The 22,020-nt window shown below is 38.7% G+C and overlaps 1 protein-coding gene across 4 annotated transcripts in view; it reads right to left on the bottom strand.

Annotated features, from left to right (window-relative positions):
- The window catches only part of LOC101745125 (chaoptin), a 74,490-nt gene that overhangs the window by 37,817 nt on the left and 14,653 nt on the right, over window positions 1-22,020 (bottom strand). For 3 of the 4 annotated variants that reach the window (XM_062669152.1, XM_038011574.2, XM_038011573.2), the window contains exon 2: window positions 7,203-7,309. The exons of the other annotated variant lie outside the window; for it this stretch is intronic. In XM_062669152.1, coding sequence (XP_062525136.1) covers window positions 7,203-7,205 — 3 coding nt within the window. In that variant the 5' untranslated portion in view covers window positions 7,206-7,309. The remainder of the gene's footprint in view (window positions 1-7,202; window positions 7,310-22,020) is intronic. 4 annotated transcript variants of the gene reach the window in all.

The following is a 22,020-nucleotide window of genomic DNA, read 5'->3' as shown; positions in this document are numbered from 1 at the left end:
ATTTGTGGAAGTCCAGAGAAGGTTTAAAAGGTAGATAAATATGAAAATGCTCGGTATTAAATAAATATAACAATTTTATTTTTCCTTTGATGTGTCTCCCGTCGGACGGATTCTTTTTGTTTGTTTTAAATTTATTTTATACAAAAGCTTAGGTCTTTTACTTATCGATTGAGGCGTTACGAAGTCTGCCGGGTTAGCTAGTGAACAATAAAATTAAACCTAAGATATCAGGTTTGAATATGATGGAATTTATGTGATGTCTATCTTCTCCGGCGACCAATTAATACAGGGAGCTCCTTTGTCCGTGTACAGAAATAAAAAAAAACTTGACATTTGAAAATTAGCAATGTATGTTACAGGCGCAATGTACAACAAAATTGAAAATATAGCAAGCGCTTTCTAAAAATGCTTTTAAAAATTTGTTTGTTTGTATTTATTCAACAGAACGAGCTACGAGTTTTCAGTGTTGCCTTATTTTAGATCAGCGTTGAATTTCCGTCTTTTCCGGCTATAAGTTTTCGATTAAATCCTGCAAGCGATTTTAATCTATCTTGCTACAGTTAATAAGAGTGAAATTCGAATAAAAAATCCGAGATACATATTCGAATACCTATAACTAATTTGAAAGCTGTTAATAAATCCTGCAAGCGATTTTAATCTATCTTGCTACAGTTGATAAGAGTGAAATTCGAATAAAAATTCCGAGATACATATTCGAATACCTATAACTAATTTGAAAGCTGTTAAACACGCTAATGATAAATGAAATCATGAGATGAAATATTTTCACGAGTTAAAACCGTCGACTATACAAATATAAATGTCAATGGAAATATTTTCACAACTATGTTTAATTGTTTTAAAATTTTCGGGAACTGTCTGTATTTTGTGTACTCAGCGAATTGTGCTTCCAATCTAGGTAATTCTGGAGTAGCATTATAAAATCGAATTGAAATTAATTATATAAATTATGTCGTAGAAAATGACTTACGTAATATTATGGCATTGTTTTCATTGCTATTTAAATGATAAGTTGTTGTTTTGATTAATATAAAAAAACTGGTGGTAGGACCTCTTGTGAGTCCGCACGGGTAGGTACCACCACCCCGCCTATTTCGGCTTTGAAGCAGTAATGCGTTTCGGTTTGAAGGGTGGGGTAACCGTTGTAACTATACTGAGACCTTAGAACTTATATCTCAAGGTGGGTGTGAGCTCGTCCACCCACCAAAGCAATAAAAAAAATTAGGGTAGACGCCGTGACGTCAGTATGAAAAGGCGCTACGTGGACATAATCGGTTTACCCTATTATTGTGTAATTTATTTATTGAGAGTTTCAATAATTATTGTTACGCGCCGGGGTTCGGGATAAATAAATTTTCCACCAAAGTACAATATAAAAACTGTTTTAGCACTTAGAGCACTTAAAACACTTTAAAATTCTCGATTCACTTCAGGTGATCAGTTCACTGTTTCGCTTCAAGTAGTTCCGATTACTAACTGACTGCGAGCCATCTCTGCAACGCTTTTATAGTGGATACGATATCCCTAGAATTATCGAGAATACTCCACACAAGTCTAGTATTGTGTGTTTCCGCTATGTGACAATAGACGGCGTTGTACTTCTCGATCGTCCTAGATGCTACTAGATCCTTCGATATTCGTTCGACTATTCGGCGATAGATGGCATCACTCTAACCGACGTAGCACTATTACTCAAAAGGTCTTATTGACTTTTATTGCAATGAACTCAGTTCCATCGAATACGAATGATGACAGAAGTGCCTCTCTACCAGTATATACATTTGGCTCAGCGCTGTTACAATTTTACAATATTGTGTAATTATTAAAACTAGAGGTCCCGCAGTAGTCGAAATTCGACTATAATTAATTGGAATTGTAAGTTTGTACACTATTATGATTGTATTTTATTTATACTTCTATAATCACAAATTTCGCCAAGACTACACTATAAAAAATATTAACAAAGACAAACCATATTCTATTCTCAATTTGACAACAGACGTCAAGAACAAAAGTTTGACAATAAATAGTATGCATGCGTGTGTGCGTCAAATACATGGTATGTAGTGTGTGTAATGTTTTCTTTATTGATTTTATGTATCTTTTATACATTATTTAAAAAAAATATTAGCATTGTGCACTTCTTCTCTATATTCTCTATAAGTGTGGAAAATTTCATTCTCCTACGTCCGCGCAATTTTCGTAAAAAGGGATACAAAATTTTTGCTTCACGTATTAATATGTAGATGAAAGCGACTGCTTTTGTAAATATTTAATCATGTATATTAAAAGCGGTTTCTGAAAAAAAACAAAATTTAAATTATTGAAATGAATCTATGCATTTGTTTTTTTTTATAATGGCGTCGATATGACCACCCAATCCAATTCACAGAGCATCTCGTGTAAAACTACTTATAAAAAACAATTATAAACATAGCCATCATTGACGACTTTGAGATGTGATGTCGAAATCTCAATTGTAATAGCATAATGCTATCCTGTCCTTTGCTATCCGGTATCCGTAATTCAATAGATCTTTTTTGAAATTTCCAAACAAACATACAGTGGTAGTTCGATATACGAGTGCTCTAGTGAGTGCTTTGAGATATAAACCGCCGAGATATTTCGCTTTGAAATGAGAGGAAGATTTGAGATACGAGGAATCGCAAACTACACTGCTGCACACGGGTACACGACCACAATATGCGCCCTTGGTCTAATAGGTGGTCTAATGTGCAATAACCTCAGACTAAACTTCAGTTTGTGTGCTTGTTTCCCTCTTTTTTCATAAGTTGGGTTCGCGTTTTTGGCTTGTTGTACAAAACGTTATCACATTAATTTTTATAGCCATGGATCCGAAGAAGCTGATAGGTTCACTTCACTTTTTTTAAATATGTTTTTATACAATATCTATATAAAAGTTTTTCTTTACATACATATTATAGATAAAAAATAACAGTAAAAAAACATAATATCATTATATGTATTTGTTATTTATAAATCTTTTTTTCTTCTTGCAAATACATATGACTTATTCAAAAGTACTTAACAGAAACGACTGAGGTGTTTTTTTGGAGACTTTGGACCGGATTAATGGCATTTCAAATAATTTCAGATGGTGAAAATTGATTTGAGATACGAGCAATTTGACATACGAACAAGGTTACGGAACGAATTAAGCTCATATGTTGAGGTACAACTGTAATTCCCACGTTTTTCGAAACTGAATTATCAATGAAGATTCCTTCTTTTACCTCAAGACATATTATGTTTCCAAGCACGTAACACACGACCCTTGTATTCCGTGTACAATCCTTTAATCTCATTAGCGAAGATATATCATCGGTTAACGTCCCATATTTTACCAGAATTATTTCACTATTGATATTGTGAATTTATTGATTCATATTATCAAATTGGGTAGACGGAATTTGGTTATAAAGACTGGTCGTGGTTGAATCGACGAGCCAATATATCTGGTTTTGATACATTGAACCGTGGTTACGGGTGTCTCGCTCAGAGTACGTAAGTCGAAAGGCAATAGACTGGCATAATTTTGACAGCAAACTAAGATACGACAAAGCATACTTTCACGGGCTACCCGCAGACTTGTGCAAGATGTGTGTGAGTAACGACTTCTGCATCATTTCTCAGGATACCAGTCAAGGAATTTTCTATTTTCTAATCATTCCGCCCTAATGTGGATTGCAGGTAATTCGCGTCTTCACCAACTGAATAGATGGGTCCGCTGTTTATGGGAGTCAGTTACTAGACGAGCGATTAGTGTAATAGCTACGCTGACTTATTCTTTCAATCATAAAAAACATAAATCATTCTTACTGGTGGTAGGACCTCTTGTGAGTCCGAGCGGGTAGGTACCACCACCCTGCTGTAAGAATCTTAGGTGATCATGAAGATTTACATCATGAGATTACTTTGTTATATTACCGTGAAGCTTTGGCTTTAGGGGTATTTGATCAAAATTTTATTAAGCACACACCATTAAATATTCGGATCGATGGCGAAATTACAATGAGAGACGAGCAGATATATCTTTATGTATGAGCCATCAGAATATGAGGCCAAGCGTGAAAACATTCAATGATTTGTGTTTAATAATTATTATACTTGACTTATTTTCAGTTCAATATTGTAAATTCCAGAATAACTTGGTGTCGCTCGGTGGAGCAGGAGCTAGGTGTCTTGGAGGGAGGAGATAGAAAAGACTGCCCAAGACCGATTTAAATAGTAGAATTTGTAGTGGACTGTATTATTAGGATGGGCAAGGAACTTGTTAAATAAACTCGCGAGGATTGCACGTATAAAATTTGTATATTTTAGAAATTTTATAAATCGCGTACAATAGCACGGATGAAAGAGAATTACAAAATTAAGACATTCTAAAATTCAAAATTAAAATGTAATGTCAAAAACCACAACCACAACAATAAAAAAGGTTTTATACCAATTTTGTTGGGTTTCCAACATGCTGCGGCCTCAGAAATGATATATTTTCAAGAAAGTTATACAATACTAAATTAATGTAATAACTTACACTCATCATTTCTTTATGGGATAAAGACAATCTTTATAATCATGATAAAATTTAACATTTAAGAATTAACTTTAGACACAAAATGAGGAATGCAAAGTTAGCCTCTAATCAGTACATCATATTAAGAATACAAAGGTTAGCTCAAAAAATACATTGAGGAATCTTTATACCTTGACATATATATAGCTACATTCGGATGTTCTGTGACCTTATAAATAAAATACAATAACACATATTTCAGAAGTTTAACACTCTATATAAATTGACTTTTAACATTTAAATTGAAAAGCTTTTGTGTGAAACAATGTATTAAATTAAATTAATTAACAGAACTTGACATATTTTTATCTCAACATTAAAATAATAACACATTAATTATTATCAAAAGGTAACAAACATACACCTGACAGTGACCTTCTATAAACTTTGCCTTTAGGGGCAATAACGTCAAAGGCTCGTACTTTACCATCCCCACCTGCGAGAACCTTGGAAATTCTAGCTAACGGCCAATAAAGAGGAGGTGAATTTGGTTCCTTCAATAATACTATCTTACCTGTGATAAGATTATTAATGACATTTAATGACAAAACAATCTTTCTTTGCGTCAATTGTCATTCCTAGCGCCTTGATACTGCTGTTTTCTTTTTGAACTTCAATTTCATCTAACTGTCTCTCATTGAAAGGAATATCAGCTAAGATCTCATCGCAGTTAGATGACCATTTATGCTTTTGGAAGCCACCCAAGCTTAACAAACGTTTTAGCTGCTGTTTCGCCTCATGTAAAGCCGTTAAATCGTTATTCGAATATAAAACATCAACATAAACACAATTCTTTATAATGAAGGAAGCTAACGGTAAGTCAGCTTGATGCATGTTTGCAAGCTCGAGCAGACATCTGGTTGCAAGGTAACTTGAGCATTTTAAGCCGTACGTGACAGTATCTAAGCGAATGCACCGAATTGGCTCATCAAGCCATCGCGCCACAAAATGTTTTGCAGCGTAGTGTATTCTGGATTGACCATAACATTATATATAAAGTAATAATTTCGAAAAGATCTCTTTGCACTATGGGACCATTGAGTAAAATGTCATTGAGTGAAACTATTTTTTGTCTTCAAAATATCTATATATAATCTATCTATTCTTACCTTATGTTGAGGTGGCGGACCACCCGCAATAATGTGACCAAATTTAGTGTTGACAAGCTGTGGCGTTCCTTTACTTTGGCTGACCGTGTTGACTAGAGGCTGGCGTCGCGTCGCGCACGTCGAGCTGGTCGTCGCCGGTAACAGTGCAGAAGTAACATCCTCGCTTCTCCTTAGCGGTCACTGCGTTGACTACTTTGGTGGTAAATAGCTTCGCTGCGGATTGTCCAGCATTCTCCATAGTAAAAAATAAAGTCTCTAGGTTACTCGCGACTCGCCGGTAGGTAGCGACACTGCAGCGCGTCGTCCAAAAATGTCTTCGTTGGAATGGTAAATGTGAACCACATGCGGGATAAAAAAAAGACGATCGACTTCGGATGCGAATGGTATCGCCCTCTTGTCTTCTCGTTATAATCCGTGATGTAGCTTACTCCTCTTCGCTGCAGTTTACATTGCTTCCTGGCTTGCCGATATAATTTATTTATTTATTAGGTTTTCGCTCTTTCAATATTGCTCGCCGGCTTCGCCTCTGCGTGTTTATTATCTTTACAGAATTCCTTTTATCCGGCTCGAAGGACCAATTTATGTAGTGGACTGTATTATTAGGATGGGCAAGGAACTTGTTAAATAAACTCGCGAGGATTGCACGTATAAAATTTGTATATTTTAGAAATTTTATAAATCGCGTACAATAGCACGGATGAAAGAGAATTACAAAATTAAGACATTCCAAAATGTAAAATTCAAATGTAATGTCAAAAACTACAACGACAACAATAAAAAAGGTTTTATACCATTTTGTTGGGTTTCCAACAGAATTGGATTCGAGGTCTACACCCCAGCAGAGGGTAATAGGAAAGAATGATGATGATGATTGTAAATTGAAGGAAAATCCAAATATGGGATTTTCGCTAAATATAAGTTAATTTAAAGAAGAATTTAATTTAAAAAAAGAATAATTAAGTAGTGGTTATATTCATGGGAAATCATAATTAATTATTGTATAATTGAGTTTATAAGGAGTAGTTAAATATCATATTCTGATTTATGGGCACTGTTGCCACACTTTGTGTTGTAAAAGCCAACAGCTAACGGAAATTTTATAAGAAATACTTTCGTCGTTTTTGAAGAAATTGATATTTGCATCGGCAATGGTATAAAACACATTTTAATTTTATAAAAAATCTAATAAGGTAGGAAAATATAAAAATACAAAAATTTACACTACTGGTACTATGTTTCAAATACTTGATTTAATATTGAATAATTTACTAATATTTAATAAGCGTTTAAAAATGAAAACACAGCAATGAAATACATTAAAATTAATACAGCTAGCAACTACAAACTAAAAGAAAAATCGGTAATTTATTACTTCATTCAAGGAACATAATTCTAAAAAAGCGCCAAGGTTCAGCCATTATAACACTGCATGATAAAGTGGCCAAGGAAACAGCAGTTATCACATCATAAATACAAACCATGATGTCTGGTGTAAGTGCGTCTTCCCATAAACCAACAGCATTTGGGTCACGTGGATATTACGTACGAGCGCTAGTTATTCAGGAAAGAATGCAAAACTGCAAATCTGTAACAAGATTGAAAGTAATCAATTTTGTTATATGTATCATCATACGTGTCATTTTAGATGGTAGATTTAGATGCCATTACGTTTTAACCTATTTCGAATGAAAAATAAAGAAGACGTTCTTTTTAATTTATTGTGTACAGAAAGCACTTTTTGAAGTCGTCGTGGCCTAAAAGATAAGACGTCCGGTGCGTTCGTATCGAGCGATGCATCGGTGTTCGAATCCCGCAGGCAAGGTACCAATTTTTGTAATGAAACACGTACTTAACAAATGTTCACGATTGACTGAAGACGCCATTCTAAATTTACAACAAAATTGATTATTATAAGATTACGAACAATATCGATCGGAAGTTTCTTGGATAGTTTTTTTTTAAGGAAAAATTCGTTTGTCATTTGAAAATCTTACCATACGGCATCAGACTATATTCTGAACATCGGATCACTGAAGACTTTCATACGTAGCGAAACGAAAATGGAATTCAGACTCTCGTATACATTGTATCGGTAATAGCACGAGAATGTGTCCGTACGAATGAGATCATGTAATTTCGAAGGCATCGTTGCTTCGCAGATACGAAATTGGAATCGAAGTGGATATCCCACATGTTTCGTAGTATTTTGCATAAAGCATTGATATCTGAGAGACAGTATAAATTTTTCTCGACAATTCTGCTCGATAGCTGTTTTTATTAGCATAGGCACCCACAGACACAGCCCACTGAGTTTCTCGCCGGAACTTCTCAGTGGGTCGTGTTTCCGATTTGGTAGTAGATTCTGCGAAGCACTGCTCTTGCTAGGGCCAGTGTTAGCAACACTCCGGCTTGAGCCCCGTGAGTTCACCTACACGTTAGGGTGAAGCTGAAATAGCCTCTCAAGGCTATCAGCATAGGCAGAAAAAAAAACATAGATAAGTATCTTAGGTTGATTGGTATCAACAGAATTATAGACACATCAACCGTGTCTTCGTTTAAGCTTCTAATAAATCCTGTATAAATTAATTTAAATTTGATCCAGAAGCATCATACTACATTTCTCTATGGGCACGACCTAATTTCCGTTATCAACGTGCTAATCCGGATTTAGAAGGCTCCGTTGGCTTCGTTCGGTCTGGTCGAGCACTTGTTTGGATTGTCATTACTTAAATTACAATGTATCGATCGAGCTCCGACCAATTATAGGGTGGTTTGATTGTGAAATTTATTTATAGGTTGTTTTCTAATGATTCGCTGTGGTTAACGTATTTTTGGTCTTATACAGTTCTAACAGGGCAGATATCAATTGTTACTGTGTTACTTATAATATTTGCTATGTGTATGTGCTATAATTCTCATGTTGTATTTGTTATTTTAGTTATGTGTTATTTGTTCTACACACACTCATCACTTTTTATTATTATTCTCATTATCATCTCGCAGGTCTGCTGGAAGAGATTTCTCAAAGAAATAAGCAGTGCCTTTGTACATAATTTTCCTATTACTCTGTACTGTATCTTGTTTTCTGTGTGTACATAAATAAATAAATAAATAAAAATATGTATAATTCATGTTGGCTTTTTATCATTACTCTCAATATAAACCGTATACTGTAGCCTCCAAAAAGATAACTGAAGTCTTCATGGTGAAGTAATTACGGTGGCAAACCTATTTTCAGCAAATTGTGTCGCAAATCTCTTATTATGTTTAATTCGAGGTTAGTTTTTAGTTTCAAAAACGGATGCAATTACATGTTAAGACGGTACAAATAAAGGCCTTTTTAGCTGTTCCTGTTCGACCTTTACTGGTGGTAGGTTTCACCTTTTTACTAGTGGTAGGAACGCATGTGAGTCCGCGCGGGTGGGTACCACCGCCCTGCCTATTTCTGCCGTGAAGCAATAATGCGTTTCGGTTGCAGATGTCTATGGGCTCCAGTAACCACTTAACACCAGGTGGGCTGTGAGCTTGTCCAGCAATCTAGCAATAAAAAAAAATGTAGAGTTTTCCAAACATCATGTTTCAAATTTGAATAAGTTTGTAGCTAAAATTTTGTTTATTTATGAGACATACTTCCTTGTTTTCTCTTCGCCCTAGTATATATATTTATGTATCTACAGTTACAAAAAACATTTTTCCTCGTAACGAACTCTGTAAGTGTTGTGTAAACAAAAGAATAGCGCGAATTTTCATCGCGCCCTTTTCTCTAGAGGGTATCAGCGTTTTTTCATAAGTCAGCATTTTATTTTTATTAACTCACGTTGACAGACTAATTGACAGGCTGAAGCCTTCATTAATTAAAGGTATACCAATTTATCTATATGTCGTGGATAACGACTTTTAGTTGTCGTGGATAACGACTTTTAGTAATATTAAGACGGTGGTTTTGATTATTATTTTAAATGATGAGATGTTGTTTTGATAAATATCACAAAATGAAGGGTAGACTACGTAACGCCACAGTATAAAATGGCGGTACGTGGACAGAGTCGTGGCATTCCGTGTCAGACAGTAATTCCGTCCGTCTTAGTCAGTGAGTCTCTGTCAGTCAGTCAGTCGGTCTGTCGGTATGTGCAACGAAACTGTCGGTTTACCCTGTCATTGTGAAAGTTGTGTGTGTTGAGTTTCAATAATTATTATTGAAAAATTTTATTGACTAAACTGAGTTCAATCGACTACGAGTGCTCAGCCATCCCTGACGTGAGCCGACATCAGAAGTGGGATCAGGACTCTACTCTCACTGGCGTGACGTGTTTGAACATGTTCGAAGTACAGCAAAAAAAACATGATGCAGATCAGAATACTAGTAGTGGTACGCCACAAGAGCGTAAATGCAGCATACGTAAGTCGTGTAATAACGTCTCTGTTACCTCGATGGAAGATCTGAGCCACGAAGAAATCGTCACATCTTACGTTCTGGCTCATGTTGCCCAGTTTGACTGTCGACTTCATCACATGGCATTTACTAGCGGAAATACAACACGTAACAAGCTATTGCAAGAAATTAAGGCAAGTGCAAATCTGAAGTGAAACTTCGATCGCAATAATGGATCTGTCATGACGAGTGGGTAGTTCCGACACGAATCGTTTTTAAGCCAATGGCTACTGCTAGAGTTACATGGCATTAGTGCAGTAAACCAGGACATGAGACTGTGAATTGTCGCTGAAATTTTAGAATCTACTAGATTCAATACCAATAACACTACACGTTCGATGACTTCGGGCTCCAGCAAGCAAGCAAACAAGAAAGCAAGCAAGTTTCCGTGGGGAAGAAAAATTGACACATCTGAAGTCGTCGTGACCTGTAAGATAAGACGTCCGGTGCGTTCGTGTCTGGCGATGCGGCGGTGTTCGGGTCCCGCTGGCGGATGCAGGTTTTTCCGGTGAAGTGCGTGCTTGTGCGTGCTTGACAAGTGTTCGCGGTTGGCTTCCTCAGTGTGGGAGTAACATCGTGTAGGAGAGGTGGAACCCGTAAAATTGTAGTTTGCGTGGTGGCTGGTAAGATTTGTTGCGGTAAGAAGTTTGCATGGTGGTAAAATGTTTTGTGAGTCTGCACAGGTAGCCGGAGGTGAGACTTCCGCGGTCGCGGCCCACCCAGTCTGCGAGAACCGGGCAGATCGCCTCGACGGTACGGAGGCCGGCCGACGGGTCCGCCAAACGACGAGACCACGCCTCCAGCACGGACTGCCGAGATTGGAGCCCCCGCGCTCCGGCTGCACTTGCGCTAGGGCGCGCCACCTCGTAGGAGACTGTGAGGTATCCTTGAATAACTCTGACTGCGATCGCGCGCTGCCGGCGTCGCAGCGCGGCGACGTTCTCGTGGGTAAGGACGTGGCACCAGACGGGTACTCCGTATAGTGCCATCGACCGCACGGGTACCATCACCCTGCCTATTTCTGCCGTGAAGCAGTGGTGTATTTCGGTTTGAAGGGTGGGGCAGCGGTTGTAACTATACTGAGACCTTAGAACTTCTATCTCAAGGTGTGTGGTGCGTTTGCGCTGTGGATGTCTATGGGTTCCAGTAGCCACTTAACACAAGGTGGGCTGTGAGCTCGTCCACACACTAAAACGAAGAGCGTAATCAAACGAAATTAGATCCGAAATTTAAAGGGCCGTTTAAAGTAGTTAAAGTATTGGATGGTGACCGTTACACATTGAAAGCTTTAAATTCAAAACGTACTTACAAATACCCACATGATAGGCTAAGAAAAATGCCAGCATGACACATACCAGTCGAGGTTGATGTAAATGATGATGATGAAGAGCAAGCTTAAATTGTGGTGAAAACTCGAGTAAGGATAGTCTATCGGCCGTATTGTGTTCGACCGTACCAGTAGCTATTACGTAGTCGTAGCCCGGTAGAAATCGGTGTCTCTTGAGGCAACTCAAGTAGTCCGTGGGTGCGCGGTGCGCGTTTGGCTCTGGCGGAGGTCGGGGTCTGTAAAGACCATCGTGTGTAGTCAGCGGGTGATGCACACGGGCGATCCACGCTGTGGATGCGCATCATGAGGGCAATTGCGATTGCTGGTCGGCTGGAGAGCCGTGGCGTTAGATATTTTTACTCGGAAGTTTTCTTTGATCTGAGTTCCTGTAAGCTATGCCTGATTTGTACAGAGTAAATTTGAAGTTTGATGAACGACTGTGGTACGTGCTCTGGCTGCTGAATAGTGAACTTTGTATACCCTATTGTTTGATTGGAGCCCCCGCGCTCCGGCTGCACTTGCGCTAGGGCGCGCCACCTCGTAGGAGACTGTGAGGTATCCTTGAATAACTCTGACTGCGATCGCGCGCTGCCGGCGTCGCAGCGCGGCGACGTTCTCGTGGGTAAGGACGTGGCACCAGACGGGTACTCCGTATAGTGCCATCGACCGCACGGGTACCATCACCCTGCCTATTTCTGCCGTGAAGCAGTGGTGTATTTCGGTTTGAAGGGTGGGGCAGCGGTTGTAACTATACTGAGACCTTAGAACTTCTATCTCAAGGTGTGTGGTGCGTTTGCGCTGTGGATGTCTATGGGTTCCAGTAGCCACTTAACACAAGGTGGGCTGTGAGCTCGTCCACACACTAAAACGAAGAGCGTAATCAAACGAAATTAGATCCGAAATTTAAAGGGCCGTTTAAAGTAGTTAAAGTATTGGATGGTGACCGTTACACATTGAAAGCTTTAAATTCAAAACGTACTTACAAATACCCACATGATAGGCTAAGAAAAATGCCAGCATGACACATACCAGTCGAGGTTGATGTAAATGATGATGATGAAGAGCAAGCTTAAATTGTGGTGAAAACTCGAGTAAGGATAGTCTATCGGCCGTATTGTGTTCGACCGTACCAGTAGCTATTACGTAGTCGTAGCCCGGTAGAAATCGGTGTCTCTTGAGGCAACTCAAGTAGTCCGTGGGTGCGCGGTGCGCGTTTGGCTCTGGCGGAGGTCGGGGTCTGTAAAGACCATCGTGTGTAGTCAGCGGGTGATGCACACGGGCGATCCACGCTGTGGATGCGCATCATGAGGGCAATTGCGATTGCTGGTCGGCTGGAGAGCCGTGGCGTTAGATATTTTTACTCGGAAGTTTTCTTTGATCTGAGTTCCTGTAAGCTATGCCTGATTTGTACAGAGTAAATTTGAAGTTTGATGAACGACTGTGGTACGTGCTCTGGCTGCTGAATAGTGAACTTTGTATACCCTATTGTTTGATTTGGTTAAAATGGTATTAAAACAGTTTAAAGCTTTGATGACTTTAAAGTTTCCGATAAGTCGTAAAGTGTAGTCAGGAGTGATCGAGCGGAACAAGTGTTCTCGTGGATGTTTTTGATTGTAGGTTAACCATCACACGAGGACATGTACAATCAGGAAGACCATGTCGCAATCAACACGTGATTGCTGCAGCCAATACGAGATATGGGACGCAAGCACAGTCTGTCGGCGCTCGATGGGTCAACTACTCACCGGCCGAGCGGAGCGACGTGCCGGTAGCTGCGTAATATCGGTATTTTTGGTAAATAAGAACAATCTGGTGAGTCGTATTATTTTTATTTGGATTCTGGTGCCGAATGCTCTCTTGTCAAGAAATCTATTAGTAGTAGCTTCATAATTCAGCAATTTTATACGATGGTTCTCATAAAAGGTTTCTGTTGTTTTGACTCAAAACTGTACGGAACAAATCCTATGCGATGGTTTATTGCTTACCTAGTGTATGTCATGTACTACCTGATAGTTGTTTTAATCGGTTCAGTGAGATTGAGCATTCAGCGAAATAGAACTCTTAAATCTAGTTATAGTTCGCGTGCCATATCCCAAAAGGTTTTTACTTAAAATGATACTGAAAGTAAGAGATTAACTTTGACGAGACCAGAACATTGGAAATTTAGTAAAATTCGATGTTGAATTTTGTTGAAATGAAGACAGATTGCTTTAACTGGTAATAGAACCTATGATTACATAAGGTTGCCTCTAAGTAATCCTACTGACGAGACTGATCAGTGAGGTGAGAGTATCTCCATCGATTGGTACAGCGGAGACCTGGGTCTCAATGGAGACTATTGTTTTGTTGGTCTAGTAATGACCTTGACTCTATATTTTGAAGTGATGTGTATTGGTTTTATCAGGTTTTATCATTTGTTTTAATGATAATGTGGGTGGCAATGTCACTAGCTACGCCGGCAGCCAGGCTAGGAGCGTTCTATATAATTTTGTTGACACTAGTGATGTAGAAGATGTAGGATCAAATGACCACGATACAACTGACTGATTAAAGTAAGGATTTTGTTGTCCTATTTTGTGTGATTAGTAAAGAACAGTATTCGGTGTCATTTATGACTGGTAATTGAACACATCGCTCGGTTTAGGTGATGTGTTCGTTTTATTGCCGGATGGAGGCATTGCGATGTGTTTTATGGTTGAAGTGGGTACTGGATGGAAGATCCACTTGCGTGCCAGGTGGAGGCATTAGTGTTTTGTGTTGAAGTTGGGTACCGGATGGAGGTCCCACTTATTTGCCGAATGGAGGCAATAAGTAGTCAAGAGCTACTCGATGGAGGTGGCACTTGAATTGGGTTATCGTCACTCGATATAGGTGGCATGAGTTACTCTCACTAGATGGAAGTAATTGTAACGATAGTTTGTGGTTGATACATAATACTGATGAAATACTGCTCAGATTGAGTTGTTTTGTAATAACTCGGGTTTCTAATGCTTATTGAGCATTACTGAAAATTTTCAGTTGTATAGTGTATCACTAATAATTGGGTAATTAAGTTATCTACTCACACAGGTTAACATGGTCTGTTAAAGATCTTGTTGAGAGCTAACGTTATGGTTTGTAATGAAAGGAATCCCAATCCTCAATCGTGAATGTATCAGGATTGGCCGAGACGAAACCTGTTTGATATTGCAAAAGGTTGTTTTTCTTGCAGGAGCGTCACACAGGGACGTGTGACATGTCAGAATGGCCGTGTCGTGGATAACGACTTTTAGTTGTCGTGGATAACGACTTTTAGTAATATTAAGACGGTGGTTTTGATTATTATTTTAAATGATGAGATGTTGTTTTGATAAATATCACAAAATGAAGGGTAGACTACGTAACGCCACAGTATAAAATGGCGGTACGTGGACAGAGTCGTGGCATTCCGTGTCAGACAGTAATTCCGTCCGTCTTAGTCAGTGAGTCTCTGTCAGTCAGTCAGTCGGTCTGTCGGTATGTGCAACGAAACTGTCGGTTTACCCTGTCATTGTGAAAGTTGTGTGTGTTGAGTTTCAATAATTATTATTGAAAAATTTTATTGACTAAACTGAGTTCAATCGACTACGAGTGCTCAGCCATCCCTGACGTGAGCCGACATATATATTAATAAGTAAAGCACAAACTTCGTACTCCTTTTTACGAAAATTGCGCAGACGGAGGAGTATGAAATTTCCCACGCTTATAGAGAATATAGAGAAGGAGTGCATGATGTTATTTTTTTTATTATGCGCATAAAAGACATTAAATCAATAAAATAAAAACATTACACATGTATTTGACACAACACATATATTATGTTTTACACTACTCTTTTTTTATTTTTTTATTTTATACTACTACTTTAGTGTTTGTTATACTCTTGGTTTAGTGTCAAATTTTTGTGGTCAAACTGAGAATAGATTAATAGTGTTTGTCTATAGCGTAGTTTTGGCGAAATTTCTGATTAAAGCAGTACAATAAATACTCTTTGACAATAGAACAATTATTAATGTTCAAATTTATAATTTCAATAATAGTCGATTTTCGACTACTAAGGGACCACAAGTACTATTAATAACCTCAATACATTGCTGCGATGCAATGTATTTAGTTTTATTTATTAACATTTACTGTTGTTGAAGGAAGACCAGCTAGCGTTGATCTTATGAAGTCATAAAAATTTGGTAACGACAGGAACATAGTCTAGCCTCTTCATACTCTCATAGATTCTTTGGTAAGCTAAAGAAAAATGATAAGTTTCAAAGCTACGACAGGTTAAATTATTCTCGAACTATCAATACGTGATAAACGTAATCTTACGCTGGTAAGATTAACGCCATCTATCGACGAATAGTAGCAACTAATATCAAAGGAATTAGGAACATCGAGAAAGCTCGAGAAGTACAACGCCGTCTATTGTCAGAAAGCGGAAACACATCGAAGCTACTCGACTTGCCCAAAATGTTCTCAATAAGTCTGCTGTGAGTGTTCTAAGTGTTAAATAGAGTTCAAATCTGTAGTTCAGTAGAATTTTTATTCATCCCGACTCCAGTGCGTAACAGTAATATTGAGAGAAGCAGAAAATAATTACGATTATCGGGAGTGAATTCTGCTCTTATAGTTAGTACTGTGATGATTGTAGGTAGATAAACTAATAATAGTCACCAGTAGCACAATAATAACTAGGCTGGGGTCTAACTAGGCCCCGTACCCACAGATTTTAGATGATCAAGGGTTATGAAGTGGTTTGAATGTGAGATCATCGAACAAGACGGTATATGTATATTTATTGTATGTATGTATTTTAATGTACTATATCTTTATATTATTTACCATCTATATATTTAATAATGTACACCGGAATATACCTGGTCTATCTTTTATCTTTTATCATCTAAATATGTTAGAGGAAGTCTGAAAGTGGCACCTGTGACAGAGAAGCTGAGGAGTGCACGTTTGGGATGGTATGGACATGTGATGAGACGAAATGAAAATGAGGTTATTAAGAGAGTGTTAACTATGAATGTGGAAGGATTTAGAGGAAGAGGTAGACCTAAGAAGAAATGGATGGATTGTGTGAAAGACGATATGGGTAGGAGGGGAGTGAGCGAAGAAATGGTATATGATAGAAGAGTATGGAAGGAGAAAACATGTTGCGTCGACCCCAGGTGACTGGGAGAAGGGTAGGATAATGATGATGATATCTTTATCTTTTCAAATTTTCTGTAAATAAACCGGTTGTCTGGAGCTTTTGGTTCGCTAAAAGCGACTAATTTACAAAAATTAATAACTATGGATGCTGATGGCAACCCTGAGCGGTCATGATGTTATTAACAAGTATCTATATGTCAGAGACGGTACTGACAGTGCTCCGTACGGAGGCGGCACGGTGGCAGGTAGGACTGAAACTCACGCGCTACGAGAATGCGATGAAATTGCGAATTACTAGGCAAAATATCCTGGCACAAAAAGTCATTCTCCGAAATCGCCGGCGACATCAAAGCCTGATCGATTTCTTGAAGGAACAGGACTGATAAAAGTAAAATTTCATTCGGAGGAAAACGGCTCGCAACCAACCAAACATATAACACCAGTTGGACCGTCACTTTCGTTTGATCGTGTTGTTCAAGAAAAAATTTATTCAGAAACACTTTTTTTGAAAGACGTTTAATTTTGATCAAAACGTTTTGTTGTTACGGCAGCCCTGCGTCCCGAGTCACAAATTGAGGGAGAGCATCTGACCCTGTATTAATTAATTTAAAACGCTCCACTCGGAATAAAAAGGGGCTTAGGTTTTGCAACTCTGTTAGAGGAAAATTTTACTACAATTAATTTTTTTTCAATTTTGTTTTATATTTTAATCAATTTAGCTTTTGACGGCGAGGTGCGTCACTAGAGTGTATTAAATAAGGAATAAATAGAATAAAAAAGGCGTTCAGTTTTCAATGAGCCACCCGGTCACCGTCCTCGCCGAACCCGTCGCTTGCGATAAAGGGCTCGACGAGTAAATTAACCCATAGACACAGCCCACTAAGTTTCTCGCCGTATATTCTCAGTGGGTCGCGTTTCCGATCTAGTGGTAGATTCTGCGAAGCACTGCTCTTACTAGGGCCAGTGTTACCAGCACTCCCGGTTTGAGCCCCGTGAACCCACCTACACGTGAAGGAGAAGCTGAAATAGCCTCTCAAGGCTATCAGCATAAAAAGAAAAAAAATGAGCCAGAAGTAAGCTGAAAAAATAAAAACGTCGAATTTGTTTTCAAATTCTATTTTAATACTACTACGTATATTATTCTAGCTTTATCTTATTCAAAAAATAATACGTTATAATTCGATAGCAGATATCTATAAGTGTGATATTTAAAATGCTTTTTAAATTTCGTTTTAAGCAGTATTTTTATTCAACTATACCAAAATTGGTGTCTATAAAATTTCTGCTGATAAAATTGGCACAATTCAAATTTAATATTGATAACTACAGTCGTAAACTTACCTGAAAACTGCTTGAGCGCTTTATGTATGAAGGTCTTTCAAAGAAACCAATATATCAATGAAGTACCAACCACGATTTCGTCGTAAATCAACACGTACCTCACCCAATTTCGTACAAAAACCTCTATAAAAAGCATAAAGAATACGTAAACCAAACTGGAGTAAGGCTGTTTGTTTCGCCTTGAACTGAGGGCTTCAAGGTGACAGAAATCACCCGCCAAGACTTGCACCGTTCGAGCCGAGACCTCTTTGAAGTGTGGTGTACGATATTCATAGAACTCGCGTGCCGGAGGAGAAATGTGTTTTTGTCACGTTTAACTCCAGATATTTCAGTGCTTCGTCAAACGAGGGAAAAAGAAATGAATTAATCTATATATATATAAAAATGAATTGCTGTTAGTTTGTCTCGCTAAAACTCGAGAAAAGGTAGATAAATATGAAAATGTTTGGAATTAGATAAAAATAACAATTTTGTTTTTCCTTTGATTGGTTTTAAGTTTATTTTATTCAAAAGTTTAGGTCTTTTGTTTGTCGATTGAAGCACTACGAAGTTTGCCGGGTCAGCTAGTAATGAATAGATTATAACCGTGAATCGGTCACGCACGGCTGTATTCCCTGTACTGTAGGGAACCAGAGTCTGATAGACTTACTTATATACGTATAAATTAAAACATGAATATGTATATAATAAACATCCAGACCAAGAACAAACAATACTGTTTATCACACGAACGTTTGCCCGATTTGGGAATCGAACCCACGACGCTCCGCGCCCAATGCACCACAAAGTGAGTCAGGATGTATATTTTATTTATTTTTCTAACTAGTTTTTAATAGTTTAAATCTATTTTTTCGGTTTAACGTCGCGGTTAATCAATATTCAATTTATAATTTACAATTTAAGGTTTTCAGGATTAAGCTTTAAATAGTACAGAACTAAGAAATAAACCTCATGTCTGGGGGTGGGAACATTTGCGTTATGGGTTAGTTCGGCCCTTACAACAATTTTGGCAACAAATAAATAAATGCCTTAGATGCCTTGTGGTGCAGTGATGATGATTGGCTTTGATAAACACTTAGAAGCAAGTACGCCATGAGCTCATCCACAAGTCAATGCAATATTTTTTATTTATTTTAATAACGTCTACGAATTATCGTAACCAGGAACATACTTTTGTATTTGTAAAATCAGTTATTGACCTTAAAAGTTTTTTTTTTTTTTTTGTTTTTTTTTATTGCCCTTGTAGGCAGACGAGCATACGGCCCACCTGATGGTGAGTAGTTACCGTTGCCCATGGACTTCAGCAATGCCAGGGGCAGAGCCAAGCCGCTGCCTACCGCTTAATACTCTCCACAAGCCTCGTTTGAAGAAGGACATGTCATAGCGCTCGGGAAACACCGTGGAGGGGAGCTCATTCCATAGCCGGATGGTACGTGGCAAAAAAGATCTCTGGAAACGCACTGTGGATGACCGCAGTGGCTAATAAGTCACAAAGCAAGCTCTTGTTTTACATAATAAAGTCATTCAACAACAACAATAATACTCAATTAAACTTTACCAATAACGATGTAGCTTCGAACATCGCCGATGAAATGTTTCCGTTTAATTATGACGTTATGATTCTCCCAGGAGCGTACTTAAAATAACCTATAAAACAATTTGCGTTTCGTGTGACGGCAGGCGTCTTGAAGAAGAGCACTTTGCGCGAGCATGTATTGAGTGGCACTCGAAGCTCAAGGGAATTTTCAATATTTTACCTGTTAATTCGGTTACTTTAAGGTTTATTTTTACGTGTAACTGAAAGTAATTCGAAGTAGAAATTCAGTGTAAATAAAGAAAGACGAGGCTTGATTTGTACGACTGCTGAGCTGATGTGTGAAAATTCAAAAATAAATCAGTAGCACTTCCCCTGTGATAGTATTATGGGTACTCTCACTACAAACGAGGTTTGAGGAGTCTTCAACAGCACATAGAGGTTTACCTGTCCTAATTGCCGATGTCCGTGAGCACCAGTGGCAATATACCGTCGCTAATTTATCTTTACGATCACGTCATTACGTGAGTCAATGTATTCTGAATATAGTAAATTGTTGTCGGTAACTGGATCGACTAGACTAGTAGTACAGTATTCGTATGTCGTGTCACTCTTGTCAGAGCGGTCGTGGACGTCATCCAGTATCATTGGTGTGGGCAGATGTTATGCGCCTCACGAGCAATCGCCACTGCTCGCGGTTTGTGGTGAGCCTGGTACACTCATGCAAACAGCACAGTAGTACAGTACCCGGCAATAAATATTGCCCTTCGGCCTTTAGAAAGAGACAATCGGCTAATCTCGGCTCCGTAGAGCATTATCTACGTCGCACACTACCTACCTGACATTTGTCAGTCGTTACACAAGTGTGGTAAAGTCCGGTCGGGATGGTAATGTTTCGCATTTTATAAATTTTTTGAAATTTCTTTTCCTACTTTTCCTTGATATCAATAACAATAATAATATAAAGAGGGATAAAGTTAGTAAAAATAGTGATAATGCTACGTCTACAAATGCACAATGAGGTATTAATGGCATTTTAAAAATAAACCCGAAACGAGATACCTGGCTAATTATTGTAGAATTGTTGCGTCTTCCAATAATAATGGAAATATAAATGTTTCAAACGCAACCTCCCAAAGTTACGATCTTTACTGAATTTTAAGTATCCGAAATATAGATATAGAAGACAAGAACGACTGTGGGTACCTTAGAAGCCGAATGTAATAAAATATATTTTCAATAATAATTACGACTTGAATTCTGAATCAAAAGGATTAGATTAGACTAAGCAATAAATTCTAAGAAAGTTGAAATTGGGAATATTTTGAATCCCATTCCATTAATACCTCGTCACTATACATAACTATGTTTTACTGGTGGTATTTATTACATTCATTATCCGGACTTAAGGTCTAAATCGATGGTTAGGTTTATTTAATAGAGAACCATGCAATTAATTATGCATGTATTTTTACTGGTGGTAGGACCTCTTGTGAGTCCGCGCGGGTAGGTACCACCGCCCCGCCTATTTCTGCCGTGAAGCAGTAATGCGTTTGGGTTTGAAGGGTGGAGCAGCTGTTGTAACTTTATTTTTATTTTTTATAACAGCTAAGAGGCAAACGAGCAAGACGGGTCACCTGATGGTAAGTGATTCACCGCCGCCCACGGTCACCAGCGACGCCAGTGCGTTGCCTACCCTTCAGGTAAGAATATTCTCTTTTCTTGAATAACCCAATGTCGCAGTTGTTGGGGAAGACCGCTGATGGCAACGAATTCCAGAGATTTACTGTGCGTGGCAGAAAACTGTTTTTAAAACGCATTGTAGTGGAACGCCAACCATCCAGATGGTGCGGATGATAGTTCCAGCGAGACGATCGGTTGCGAAAATCAGCGGCTTCTATTAAATTGAAGAACTCCTCGGAACACTCCCCATTGTAAATTCTGTAAAGTATGCATAGGGAAGATAGATCCCTACGCAGTGCCAAAGGGTCTAGCCGATCGGCAAGTTCAGGATCGTCGACAATCCGAGATGCCCTACGTTGGATTCGGTCAAATGGAGATAGCTGATAGCCCGGAGCCCCGGCACAAAGGTGGCAACAATACTCCATGTGAGGCCGCACCTGCGCCTTATACAGTTTAAGGCGGTGAGCCGGCTTGAAGTACTGTTTGGCCCTGTTGAGTACTCCGAGTTTTTTGGGGGCCATTTTAGCCTTACTCTCCAAATGACCGCCAAACTGGACAACACTCGAAATGTCGACGCCCAGAATGCCAATGTTTGGCTTGGCACAAAGGTGAGTGTTTCCGAAGAGTGGCGATGCGACAAAGGGGGCTTTTTTAGCGGTGAACGCGCAAACTTGAGTCTTAGAAGGGTTAAACTGGACTAGATTTAGTCCCCCCCAATCGGGGAGATATCCCCCCTATACTGAGATCTTAGAACTTATATCTCAAGGTGGGTGGCGCATTTACGTTGTAGATGTCCATGGGCTCCAG

This window comes from Bombyx mori, chromosome 6 (genome assembly GCF_030269925.1).
Source record: "Bombyx mori chromosome 6, ASM3026992v2".
NCBI classification, from domain to species: domain Eukaryota; kingdom Metazoa; phylum Arthropoda; class Insecta; order Lepidoptera; family Bombycidae; genus Bombyx; species Bombyx mori.
The sequence above is the reverse complement of the archived record's forward strand: the minus strand, read 5'-3'. Positions and strand labels throughout refer to the sequence as shown.